Source organism: Ochotona princeps, chromosome X (assembly GCF_030435755.1).
Source record: "Ochotona princeps isolate mOchPri1 chromosome X, mOchPri1.hap1, whole genome shotgun sequence".
In the NCBI taxonomy this organism is placed as follows: Eukaryota; Metazoa; Chordata; class Mammalia; order Lagomorpha; family Ochotonidae; genus Ochotona; species Ochotona princeps.
The window spans coordinates 94,564,971-94,578,518 of NC_080865.1; the positions used below are offsets into that span (position 1 = coordinate 94,564,971).

The 13,548-nt window shown below is 42.8% G+C and overlaps 1 protein-coding gene across 5 annotated transcripts in view; it reads right to left on the reverse strand.

Moving 5' to 3' along the window:
* Nucleotides 1-13,548, reverse strand: part of ARHGEF6 (Rac/Cdc42 guanine nucleotide exchange factor 6) — a 106,788-nt gene that overhangs the window by 35,304 nt on the left and 57,936 nt on the right. For all 5 annotated transcript variants that reach the window (XM_058658283.1, XM_058658281.1, XM_058658284.1 and 2 more), the window contains exons 7-9: nt 6,234-6,328; nt 2,276-2,371; nt 689-811 (exon numbers count right to left, since the gene is read on the reverse strand). In XM_058658283.1, coding sequence (XP_058514266.1) covers nt 689-811; nt 2,276-2,371; nt 6,234-6,328 — 314 coding nt within the window. The remainder of the gene's footprint in view (nt 1-688; nt 812-2,275; nt 2,372-6,233; nt 6,329-13,548) is intronic.

Genomic DNA, 13,548 nt, shown 5'->3' on the forward strand with positions numbered 1-13,548 from the left:
TACACAGAATACACACAAAAAGAATCTTTTTAATTACCCACTACACTATAACATATTTCTGATGTTTAATTAAATATCTACATTTCCCTCAAGATGTTATGCTCCAAGAGAAAACAAGATGTTTTTTCCCTGTTCAAAACTGTATTCCTATCATGACCCTAGTACAAGGTCATGCACATAGTAGGTATTCAACAATTGTTTGTTGGCTAAATGGAAATTGGTCAACGTAACAATGACTAGGTTTCTGACATCATGAACAGGGATATTCAAGAGTTCAAATGGAGATCTCGGATTTCCAAATGAAGTGGTCCTGAGGAAGCATAATATAAAACAGATTAGCTGGACAAACGCTAACCTGTGGGCCTGGTACAATGGTTCAGTTGGCTAACCCTCCCTTTTCAAGAGCTAGGACCCCACACAGGCGCCGGTTCATGTTCTGGCTATTCTACTTCCCATCCAGCTCTGCCTGTGGCCTGGGTAGACAGCAGAGGATGGCCCAAGATCTTGGGCCCCTGAACCCATGTGGGAGACCAGGAATAGACTCCTGCCTTCAGATCGGCTCAGCTCCAGCTGATGTAGCCTTTTGGAGAATGTACCAGTAGATGGAGGATCTTTCTCTCCATCTCTCTTTCTCTCTGCAAAGCTTCCTTTTCAGTAAAAAAATGAATAAATCTTGAAAAAAAATTACCTGTGCTGGGTGAGCACATTCACTGCTGAAGGGTGATTCGCACAGTAAGCCATATACATAGATTTAAAATGAGGCATGAGATTCAGGAGGCAACCTCCTACTTTGTGCTGATTCTCTGGAAATCTGTAAGCAAAACAGATGAAACGCAGGATGTAAACTAGGCAACAGGAAGTAAGGGAAGATGATACCAATTACACCTAGAAGCATCTAAACCTTTTCCATGCTTTGCCAAAATTAAAACAGAAACGACATTCAGAACTATCTTGTCAATGAAATACTGGTCCTTGACCACTTCTTTATACTGCAGCTATGAAAAACAAGTTTTATACATATGGCCCATATATTTACTTGGAATTAATATGTATGTTTGCTTATTTGGTTTTAAGATGCTTATATTCAAATTTAGCTGGGCACATGAAAAACACTCTTGCTTAAATTTACACAAAGTTCAAGTACAAACAAAACAATGAAATCCAAAACTTGGCACACCACACACACAAAAAAAATTATGCACTCCTGCTGACTTAGTAGTTGCTAGGCAGAGTGGCCTTAAGATTTTTTTAAGTTAAGTTTCAACATTATAAGTCACCTGTTTCCTGTTTTGCATAGGAAAAAAAAAGAAAAAAGAATCAGAGTCTCACCATTTGGAGATAACTACTATAACAATTTTGGTATAGTCCTTGGACTTGCTCCACAGATTTCCTCATAAAAAGAAAAATGTCATCTTGACATTATAAATCTACGTGTAATCTCTGGTGTGGCAGGGATCGCTCCCTGGCTCTAATCTAGATTTCCACTGGCATCAAAGTGGCTTCTCAGATCCTGCACTTTGGGCTTCCTCCATCTTCTTCTCTGGACACTTGCTCATATCATAAAATTCAAGAAACAGATCTCCTTCGTTTCCCAAGAAATGAAACTTGCCAATTTCTCTACTACGCACTGCTTGTAAAATTCATCTTGCTCCAGAAATGTATTGCCTGATAATCAGTATAGCTCACATTGTAGTGTGAGTTAAACACTCCATAATGAACTAGTCATCAAAAGCACGTTTCGGTTCACATAGAGGTATTCTTTCGTATTTTTTCCTTCCCTCAATTTCCATGTGTCTCAACTGGTAATGTAACAGACAAAATATCAGGAGTGATTAAAAAAAAGATCTGTGAAAATAAATAATTTGGATAACTTTTTCAAGTAATTTGCAATGTACAAAAGAATATATTGAGAGGATGTCAAAATGTCAAGTAAGACCTTCTATGTCTCCTACGTTGACTAGATGCAGTAAACTGATAGGATTTTTTTAAATTTTCAAGTAAATCAATCTTAAGAAAATAAATATCCATTAAGATATGATTTTTAATTGAAGTTCTGACAATTTCTTAGATACAGAACCCTGATATACGAGTGCTTTAGCACCATGGACACTACAATCTACTGCATTTTCCCTGCCTGGGTACTTTGTTCTGGGACAATGTACTAATATTTTAGCAAATTCATGTAACATGTCCTTATCTAAGGCCACAGATAAAAGGAAAAGCAACACACAACCAACAATGCTGCTGCCTCTTCTAACAGAAAAGCTACACTTACTTGGAACACTCTTCCAAGGTTTGGCAAAGAGTCTGCTGAAACGTGCATACTTCCTCAAAGTTGCCCAGCAAAGATGTGAACTCCACAGAACTCAGACTGAAAACAAAAATGAAGCTTCATTTAATGGAGGATGACTTTAATACTCTACCCCTAGTGAATTACAGATGCACTAACGAACTATTAACTGATAGTAAAATACAGGAGAAGCGATCCTTAAACAAGAACTTCAACTTTGACTTCTCAATTTATACCAAAGCTACTATCTTAGCAGATTTCTTAGGGTATCTTTTCTGAGTTTTCTCTTTCTGTAATAAGAGTAATGGCTGCAAAGACAACTGAGTGATTATCAGGGATCCTTGAGTCTTTTTCTAAAAAGTATTTATTTGAAAGTCAGAGTTAGAGAGAGAGAGAGAGAGAGAGAGAGAGAGAGAGAGAGAGAGAGAGATTCCATTATTCCATTTGTGGATTCCCTCTCTGGATGGTTGCAACAGCTGGGGCTAGAGCAGGCTGAAGCCAGCAGCCGGGAGCTTCTTCAAGGTCTTCCTTGTGGATGCAGGGACTCAAGCACTTTGATGAATCTGCTGCTTTTCCCGGGTCATTTGTAAGGACCTGGACTGAAAGTACAGTAGCCAGGTCACGCACCCGCACCCATAGGGGATATAGGAGTCACAGACAGTAGCTTTAGAGCTATACCACAACGCCAACATCAACCCTTAGATAGTTTACAAAAAAACTGTCAGTTAATAACAAGCACTTAATAGCCAAGTATGTATATAAATCAACTATGCCATGATTGGGAATAACCGAAAAAAGACTCCAGTGCAGGGGTGTGGAACCTTTATTCCACCCAAGACTGTATGGGTATTTAAACCATCATTTTCAAGCCATTAAAATCAGCAACGTAACAACTAGACTGCTATAGATTTATTGAATTATTCTGGCAAAGCCAGACCAGATCATTCTGTGGGTCTTAGATGGCTCGTGGACTGTGTTTCCTATCCCTGCTTTCATGAGTCTGGAAAGTAGCTGAAACATACTACACATGCCCACGTAGTGCACTGAAGAAAAATGGCTCTGAGCCAAGGCACTATTTTTGCATTTTTTCTTAGTTGTAGTTTCAAGAAAGTTTTCTTCCCAAAATAATTGGAAGCGTGGACTTTGGAGCTTGAATGCTTTGGCTCGATTTTTGCCTTTGCCTGGTTTTGCTCACCTGTGAAATGGGCTAAGTGATAGTACCTAACCCTATAAAGTAAGTGTCAGGTTAAAATCAGTTCTCATCTGTAGCGTGCTTGGTAAAGGGACAATATATGAGAACTGAAGCCCATTCCACTCCACTCCTAAACCGACCAAGCAATAAATAACCAATAATATCTTCTTTCCTATCTCCTCTCATTTAGATTTTCTTCAGATGGTTTATGAACATTTTAGTTTAATCGAGGCTTATTTTGCTATATATTTGTTCCTCTCTCCCTCCTTCCCTCTCCTCTATGTAACTCCTATTTTGAAATAAATAAGCAAATCTTTAAAAGATAATAGTAACAAAAAACAGTCTCCCTACAATGTTCTTTCTTGTTGAGAATGTAACAGTCCTGGGGAATCTTTGCAAAAGATAACGTCTGCTGACTAATAAAGAAAGGGAAACCCCAAGCACCGCCACTGAGCCAGGGAGGCTCAGATGCTCCCAGTTCCTCTGCCATGCTGTCCTCCTACACCACAAGCTGGAAACCCCCTGCTGAGTGGCTGTCGAAAGGGAAACCTTCACCGGTCTACTTCCCTGGCACCTGTTCTCTCACAGCAGCAAGAGCCCGATCAGGGTTTTCCTTGAACCTGACCGGGCCCTCATTTGGCCCCTTCAGGATCAGGCCAGGAACAGCCTGGTTTGCTCAAGTGCTGTTGTTGCTCACCAAACTGTCAGACCTAACGGAAACTATCTGTAATGGCAAATTTAAATTATTTCGGCCTAGTGCAGGTCGGCCTCAGGTTTCTCACCTCCTCTGCTCTGGCTCCTTTCCCTTCCTGTCTTCTCACGGTTTGTGATTGCGAGTCAGTCCCTGCTTCATTTGAAATCTTATCATCTCCCCTTCCAGGATCCACAACTAAGTTCCAGTCTGCTCCTTTGCCTGTCTTTTCCAGGAAGCACTAGGTGCATTTCAATGGGGAGAGTCAACTTGCCTAGGACTCTTAACACTGTACTGAGGGTCCTTTTATCTTTAAAATCTCTGATTCACAGAATATTCCATATTTCACACGGTAATACCAAAACCACTTTGCTGTTGATGATGTTTAAACTCTTATGCCAAGAAACATTCTCATAGTGCTGGAGAACAACTGAGCTGGAATTTCAACAAGACATAATGCCTAAACAAACAGGATTTTGGGAACAGGCATGTGTTGTGGAGCAGCACGTTAAACCTCAGTCTAGGGCACCCACATCACATATCAGAATGCTTGCAATAAAGTACTACCATGGCTTCTGATCCGTTCCAGGAACATGCAAGGCCAGGATGGAGCTCCTGGCTCCTGGCTTTCACCTGGCCCATCCCCAGCTCGCGCTAGCATTCAGAGAGTAAACTAACAGACGAAAGACAATTCTCTGCGTGTGTGTGTGTGTGTGTGTGTGTGTGTCTCTCCTTCTATCGATCTCTCCCTCACTGTCACCGTACCTTTTAAATAAATAAATAAATATTTTAAAAAATATACAATCTTGGGATAAAAGGAGAAAAGTTGGAGAAATATATTAAATTCATTTAAAACTTAAATGGATAGCTTAAGCAACTGCCTACAGAAAAGGCAGCTGTCTGACCTCCACTACATGGGATAATTGCTAAATTTCTATGTGATTTATTGATTATGATCTTTAGTAAAAGCAAACCAATGAAAATAAAAACATAAAGGGATACAGTTAGAAACAGTTAAGTCTACTTTAATGTGCAAAGACACACACAAAAAAAGAATGGTCAGCATTTTTCTTTGAGGAAAATCACATTGTCAGTCCAAGCCTTAGACAATGCCACTTCAAATTCTTTAAAACGAAAATAAAGTTTGGACATTTTATTTTAAAAAGTGTCTCTTTATCATTCACATGTGCTTCTGTGAAATACTGCCTTGAATTGTTCCTATGACCATTCACAAAAATGCCACACTCTGTCTACTCCCAGATCATGGGAAAGAGGTTCTGCCCTGGAAAGCAAAAGGTCACAGTGAGTGTGAGAATTTTCAGTTTGCATATTTCTGAATAAAAGTACCAGAAAGTGTTCTTTTTCTGTGAGTTAAAGTCAGACATCGCTTTAAAAATACACAACCTGTGTGAAAGCTAGAAAAGTTGACTTCATGAAAGTGGACAATAGGAGTTATGACGGGCTGGAAGCTGTGTGGGGAGGAGATGGGAAAGGATGATTAATGGCTGCAGGGTACAGTTGGTGGCAGGAATGACTTCTAATGTTCCGCAGCACAGGAGGGCAAATCCAGTTGACAGCTAGTCCAGACACAGCTAGTCCAGACACAGCTAGTCCAGAGGATTTGGAATGATACAAAACCAAATAAATGATTGAGGTTTACAGTGATGGATCTGATGATTACCTTGATCTAATCCTACAACATTGTACACATGTAGTGAAATATAATACTGCCCTCCATATACAATTATTACATGTTCTTTTAAATTTCTCGTTAAAAATTTTAATGATGAAGAGGTAAAAAATGTACAAAATAAAAATTGTAAACAGGCAGAAATACAAATCACCTCATTGTTTCTACCACCGGAAGAGAAAGCAAGCCAAGCGCTACAAAAGCTACATCTTGCATCATTTCTGTTGCCCTGACCGTGTTCTTGGCAATCTGTGATCTGTGGAAATTCTTCTAAAGGGCACAATCAATTATTCAGTGACATAAGAGTAATGACTCCATATGCTGACATTTCTTGCTTTATTTAGTGAAGGTTTAAAGTAAAAAAGCTTACTTGTTATTGGACTGCAGAGGTCTCAAGTATGTAACAAGAAGAGACTGGAGTTCTTTTGCATACTCTTTTTCAGTATCCAGGATATTCTGTAATACCTACGGAAAAACAAATATCAAAGAGTTGTAATTGTTAAAGAGAAGTCCTATTTATTCAGGTTAGTATGATACACAAGGAGCACAAAATCCAAATGTACTTTGTCCTGGCAAACTATTTTAAGAATTGTATGGTAGCTGATTATGTTACATAGCTCACACAAACACAATTTTTCAGAGTTACCCATAACATGAGAGATGCTGCCATTGACACAGTACTACTCAGAAATGCCTTCATGAGTCTTAAACCACTTTATCCTCATTTAGTTAACATAAGATCACTATTCTCTTCTTATGAATAAAAATTGAGACATGGGAGGACATTAGGCACAGTGGTTAAAACGCTGCTTATCAGAATGCCTGAGTCCAAGTACTTACTCTACTTCCAATTCGAGCTTCCTGCTAATGTGCAGTGATGTCTAAAGTACTTGAATCCCTACCTGCTATGTAGAAGACCTGGTCAGAGTCTTAGGCGCTGAGCTTCAGCCTGGCCTGGCCCTGACTACCATGAGCATTTTGGCTTGCAAGTGACAGATGGAAATTATTTGTCTATCTTTTGTCTGTCTGATTCTCTGCCTCTCAAATGAATAAAATAAACAGTTAACTGCAAAAAAGAAAGCTGAGATTAAAATGTCATGATAATTTTAGATGCAGAACAATTACAAAATGCTCTTTGTTTAAGATATATTTCTGCTAAGACCTGTAGGGAACAAAATCTAAGGATATTGTGAATTTTTCATCAGAGTTGAAATCAACATTTGTATAAAAGTGAAAAGGTGCTAGAGTGAATAACTCAAAGAGAAGAAAGAAGCTAAAATGTAGGAAAGTTAGCAAGGCAAATAGTATTTATTAATATCCCTAATAACAATTTTAATCCTATAAATAAAACACGTATTAGTCTGATTAACAATTATTAAAATCCTGTGAGTGAAATAACTAATGAATACTCCCACGGTTTCTCTTCCTCCAAGAGTCCCAGGGTCATGCACCATTTCCCAGCCTCTTCTGGAAGCTTCATTTCATGCTCTTAGAGACAACCAAGCTAATGTCTTAGTATACTTTTTTTTGTATCATCTAATTAACCCAACAATAATTTCCTGAGAGCTAACCTGGTGCCAAATGCTGTTCTGCACACAGGGAATGGAGATATTAATCCAGGATTACAAAACAGAATGAAGCATTCTTAGCAGGAGAATTGCCATGGTCTACCAATTCTCTAGACACACACATTTGGCCTTCTCTATGGGTTCCACATCTGAAAATTCAACCAGAGACTGAAACATTTGGCCCCAGCTGTCAGCAACTGCCTAGGTTGCCCTGTACTTCGGTAAGTGTTACACTACCGGGGAAAAAAACAGCCAATAGCTAGAAGGCATTTGGGGCATGGTTAATGCCAAACTTATGCTAACTATGTGTCAGTATGCCAGCACAGTTGCCTATTCTATTTTTCTTTTATTTTTTTTAAGTTATGTCAAGAAGGCAGAGAATGGGAGGCAGAAACACACCACCCTAATCCCCTGGCAGGGGGCTGAAGATTACCCAGGAAAGGAATCTGGGGATGTATTGGAGTAGGAATGGCTGAGGGCACATTTGACTACTGATGTCTTCCACTGTATTTGCAAATAAGCAAGGGAGCTCAGACCGAGGTGTTTACAGGGGAGAAACTGCAGAGTATGTCTGGGTCAGGCCTAGGCACTCACCTATGGTGGGAGACCTGAGCTAAGATAAATAGCATTGCCCACCGCCTACTGGCACACACAAAAGCTGGGGCTGGGGAGGGGCATGCCTAACTGGACTAGGCCATAGTATCCCCCTGTGAGTGACAGAGCAGTGGGTGGGCCATGTCAGGCTGGGCCACAGAGCCCACCAGAATGGGAGAGAACCAAGATCTGAGGACAGATTCTGTAGGGGACTTGAGGCTTGCCTCTGGGGCTGCATCACCCACCAGTTTATGCAGAGAGCTGGGGGCAGTGACGGGCTAAGTCAGGGTGGACTACAGAACTCAAACAACAGGAACTCATCTGGCACGTGTGGGAGCTGGAGATGAAAGGAGGCCAAGATGGGGCCAGCCTACAGCACCCACTGGCATGTGCAAGAGCCAGGACTGAGGGCAAACCATACCAAGCAGGGTCATTGCCCTGCTGATACGCATGAGATCTGGGGCTGGGAGCAGGCCTGGTGGGGGAACTTGAACAACTCCCCTACTAGGCTGAAGCTCCAACTACAGAGCACAATAGCTGGAGCTGGGACTGGACCAACCAAGCAAGTCTGTAGCATCCACTGTCACACACACAAGAGCCAATACAGGGTGTGAGCTGCGTCCAGCTCAGGTAGGTTGCAACACCCTCCAGTAAGAGCTGTGACTACATGTGGACCAGGCCAAGCTGGGTTGAAGCACCTGCCAGCACACGCAAAGCCTGGGAGCAGGACTGGTAGGGGAACTTTGGGGACTACCTTGCTGGGTTGCAGCTCCCACCGATGAATGTGAGAGCCAGGACTGTGGGTATACCTGGCTGAGCAAGGCTGTAGCACCTGTTGGCATGTGCATATGCTGGGTCTGGGGGTGGGCCAGAATGGGCTAAGCTCCAGCACCTGCTGATGATCCCAAGAGCCAGGATGAAATTGGGACAGACTGCGATAGGCCACAACACCCACTGGTTCACATGAGAGCCAGATCTGAGGGTGGACCAGGCTGGGCTAGGCTGTAGCATCCATTGTTGAGAGCTGGAATGGGTTTGGGCCAGTCAGAATAGGACACAATTTCTGCTGCTAAGTGCCAGGACTAGAGGCGGGCCAAGTCAGTCTGGGTAGCAGCACTCCCTGTCACACGTGAAATCTGGGCCTGGGGGTGACTCTGGTAGGAGAACTTAAGGAGCTCCCCTGCTAGGTCGATGCTCCCATTGGTGATCACGAGAGTCAAGGTTGGGTGCAGGTTAGACCAGGCAGCACCTGTTGGCATATGTGAGCCAGTTGAGGGAGCAGGCCAAGTAGGGTCAGTCCACAGAACACACTGGCATGAGTGAGAACCAGGCCAGGGAGCAGGCCAGGCCAGGGTGCACTGCAACACAAGCCATTTCACCTGACAGCTGGGGGTGGGTGAGGCTGGGATAGGCTGTTGCACTCGCCCGTGAGAGATGGGCCTGGGTGTGGGCCAGGCTGAGCCAGACTGTAGCACCTGCTGAAAAATACCAAGACTAGGGGTGGGCCATTACAAACTGAGCTGTAGCACCTGCTCAAACACACAAGCCCTAAGGCTGGGAACAAGCCTGGCAGAGGAGCTGTGAGCACTCTCCTGTTAAGTTGTACCTATTGGTGGTGAGTACAAGAGCTAGGGCTTGGGGTAGGCTAGGCTGGACAACGCAGCGGCACCTGTCAGCACACATGAGGGTTGGGATGGAGGCGAGTTGGGCTAAGCTAAGCTGTAGCACCCACAGGTGTGCATGAGAGCTGGATGGGATATGGGTTAGGCCGGGATAGGCCACAGCAGAGGTTGGTATGCACTGAAAACCAGGGCTGGGGAAGGCCAAGTAGGAGTTATTGGGAATCACCCCGATTAGGCTGCAACACCTGCTGGAATGCATGAGACTGGGTCTGTGGTGGGCTGGCTGGGCTGGGCTACAGCACCCACCAGTTTGCGTGAAATTTGTGGCTGGGGTGGAACTTACCAGGCAGCTGTACCACTAGTATGTGCATTGGCTGGTGTAGGTGACAAACTGATCCTGACCCTGCAATCGTTGGCACACACGAGTCAAGTCTGAGGTCACCCCAGGTGAGGTTTCTTAGAGGACTCCCCAGCTAGAGTGTTGGACTCAGACACTGGCCACAGGGAAAACCACAGGATGTATGATCTGGTCTTGGAGTGCATATGTCCAGACCGGGCCTCCTCAGTTTCTGGTCCCCATGCAATAAACAGCATAAGCATATGTACACAGTGGACATGATGCATCTAGGCCAGAGGAAGACATCAACTGTCTCATCAGAGGATGGAAAGCAGAACAAGTTGGATAATTGTCCTGGTCAAGCTTATAGCAAGTTTGAGTCTGTGGACTTTGTCAACCAAAGATTTTCTCAACCCTGGTGCAACAAAGCCAACAACATCTCAGCACTATCAAAACTACTCGAATGACATCCTTGGAACACTCTGCTCCACAGCAGGGTCTCTAGGACGTCATCAAATGACCAAGCCCCCAACACCAGGTGCTGACTTAAATTGACAGCAAGGAGCACTCCTTCCCTCCCCTCCCTTGTGGACACAGGAGAAAAAAAAACTGAAACACTTGCCCCATCCACCTTCCCCCATTCCTTTATCTCCTCCTACCCAAATCAGAGGCCCATGTGGGCGTGCCACCCTCTCAACTATGTAAACAATATTAGAAAGGAAAATTAAAAAAAAACTAAAGATGGAATTTAAAAAAGAATGAAACATTTGAGAAAAATACATCTCTGCTAAACATGAACAGATTCTTCTTCATTACTATTGCTTTAAAATTACATTATAACAACTATTTTCATCACATTGTACTGTGTTAGGTATAAGAAATCCAAAGTTTTAAAGCACACAGGTATATGGGGTGTCAGTTCTATGTAAACAATATGGCACTTATTTAGGAGAAAGTCAGTATCCTTGGATATTGCTACCTGTGGGCAGTCCTGAACCCAACTCCCTGAGAAGCTGAAGACCACTGTACTCACAAGACAATGCATCATGATCCGCTTTTGCAGCCTAGGAAGGCCAAAGGAAGTGGAGCCTCAGGAATCTGTAGGTCTTCTGGGAAACCAGAGGGCTGGAGAGTGATGGCCCTGACTCACTTACCACTGGCTGGCATTTGCAGCTTCAAGGCTTTACTATCCTCATCTCACATTGTGACATTTCACCTACCTCAGGGGTCATTGTGAACAGGCAGTGAGATACTGCATAAGCAGTTGCTGAGGGAGTGGGAAAGGGCCTCACCAAATTAAAGGATTAAAAGCACAGTTTCGGGGTGGGGGTGTTTATCCTAGCAGTTAAGACATAGATTAAGATATTACATTCCATAATGGAGCACCTGATTTTGACTCTGGTCCCCAGCCAATCCTGACCACTGCAGGCATTTCAGAAGTGAGTCATCAGATAACATCTCTCGCTCTCACTCTCATCTCTCTGTCTCCTTCTCCTTCTTTGGCTTCTCAAAGATAAATACATAACTCATATTTTGTAGTTTCTTCGTGGTCCTAACAGCATTCACATTTCAGACCAAATAATTATTTGATGCGAGAGTGTGTCCTGTGGATTATAAATGTACATGGCAGTTAGGGCCCACCCTCTACTGCAGATATGACAACAAAAAAGTATCAACAAATTGTCAAATAGCATCATTTCCCATTGAGAATCATTGCCTTAGAAGGACACAGATCACAAAGAGGTTCAAAAGCTGAATTGGGGGCAGCGCTGTGGCCCAACAGGTTAAGTCACCACTTACTACGCCCATATTCCTCATCAGGCACCACTTCAAGTCCTGCTTGCTGCACTTATGATCCATCTCCCTGCTAATATGCCTGGGAAAGTAGTGTGAGATGATCCAAGTGCTTGGCCCGGAGCCACCCACAATGGAGAGTCGAAAGGAGTTCCTGGCTCCTGGTTTCAGCCTGACCTAGTGCCAGTCGTTGAGTGCATTTGGAGAGTGTATCAACGAAAGGAAGATGTCTATCCCTCTCTCACTCTTCATCTCTCCCCCAATCACTTCCCCTCAACACTGCCTTTCACAAAAGTAAAACTTTTTTTTTTAAAGCTAGGAGTTAAGTTGGAGCTCCTATTTATAGTCAGTCTTGTCTAACTTCAGATGCTTAGCAATTAGTCTCCAAAGATGCAAATCTAGGAATTTGCAGTTACTGAAGTTCCTGAAAAAAATAGTCTGGTGATGATTTCTGTGAAATTATCTTTCAGAAATGAAGAAATACACTTTTAAATAAGTAAAAACAGAAGGAATATATCACTGTTAGACCTGATTAGATCTACATAAAGAAGGGAAGAATACTAGAGAAGGAATAAGTGAAAATAAAACAAAAACTTGTACTTCTTATTACTCTTGAGCTGGCAGAAAGAAATTTATTTAAACATCATAATAGCAATAATGTTTCATTACATATCTGTATATGCTCATGTATGCTTATACATAAACTAAATGAAAGACAGACATGATACAGGAACTCTACCCACTTCTACCATGTGAGTGGAAGAGACCAGACTACCTGAGCTACCAGACTACCTGCAGCTTCCCAAGGTGCACATGAGCAGGAAGCTGGAGTCAGGCTAGAGCTGAGACTCGAACCCAGACACTGCAATATGAGATGCTGGTGTCCAGCTGGGATCTTTTTTTAAAATATTTACTTATTTTTTATTGGCAAAGAGAGAAAGGAAGATCTTCCGTCCGATGATTCACTCCCCAAGTGACAGCAAACGGCTGGAGCTGAACCGATTCAAAGCCAGGACCCAGGAGCCTCTTTCCGGTCTCCCACACAGGTGCAGGGTCCCAAGGCTTTGGGCCGTCCTGTACTGCTTTCACAGGCCACAAGCAGGGAGCTGGATGGGAAGTGGAGCATCTGGGACAAGAATAGGCACCCATATGGGACCCCAGCGTGTGTAAGGAGAGGACTTTAGGCACTAAGCCCAGGACCGTCAGCTGGAATCTTAACCACTACATCAAGTGTCCACCCGAAGAGAATTCTTAAATTAGAAAAATCACAAATATAATTTTCATGATAAAATGTGACTTTTAAGGCAACTAAACATTACTTTAGTTCCGTGGTTGATATAGTTCCTTCTTTTCTCATCAACATAGCTTACTTATTTCAACTTCTTTTAATATAATATTAGCTGGACCTCATTTATATACAATTGCTAGGAACTGTTAAGAATGATCAGTACCTGCTCTGTTAGACTTGTTCACGCGGCAAGGCAACACACTTTCTCGGGATGCTATCTCTACTAGAACCACTGGCATAGGACAGACAAGATATAGGTGAAGAACACGGGCAGGCAGATAGTTCCTACTGTGAGTGACCTCTGGAGAGCTATAGGGAACTGCATGCTACATTATCATGATTGCAAGTTTTGAAAATGGAAGCATACTTACTTCACTAAAATGACAAAGGTGGCGAAGAAGTCCTTTTATCCAATTCTGCCCAAGAAATCATATTTGAATGGTATTATCATAAATAAAAGCGCTCCTGAGTATGATGTGATT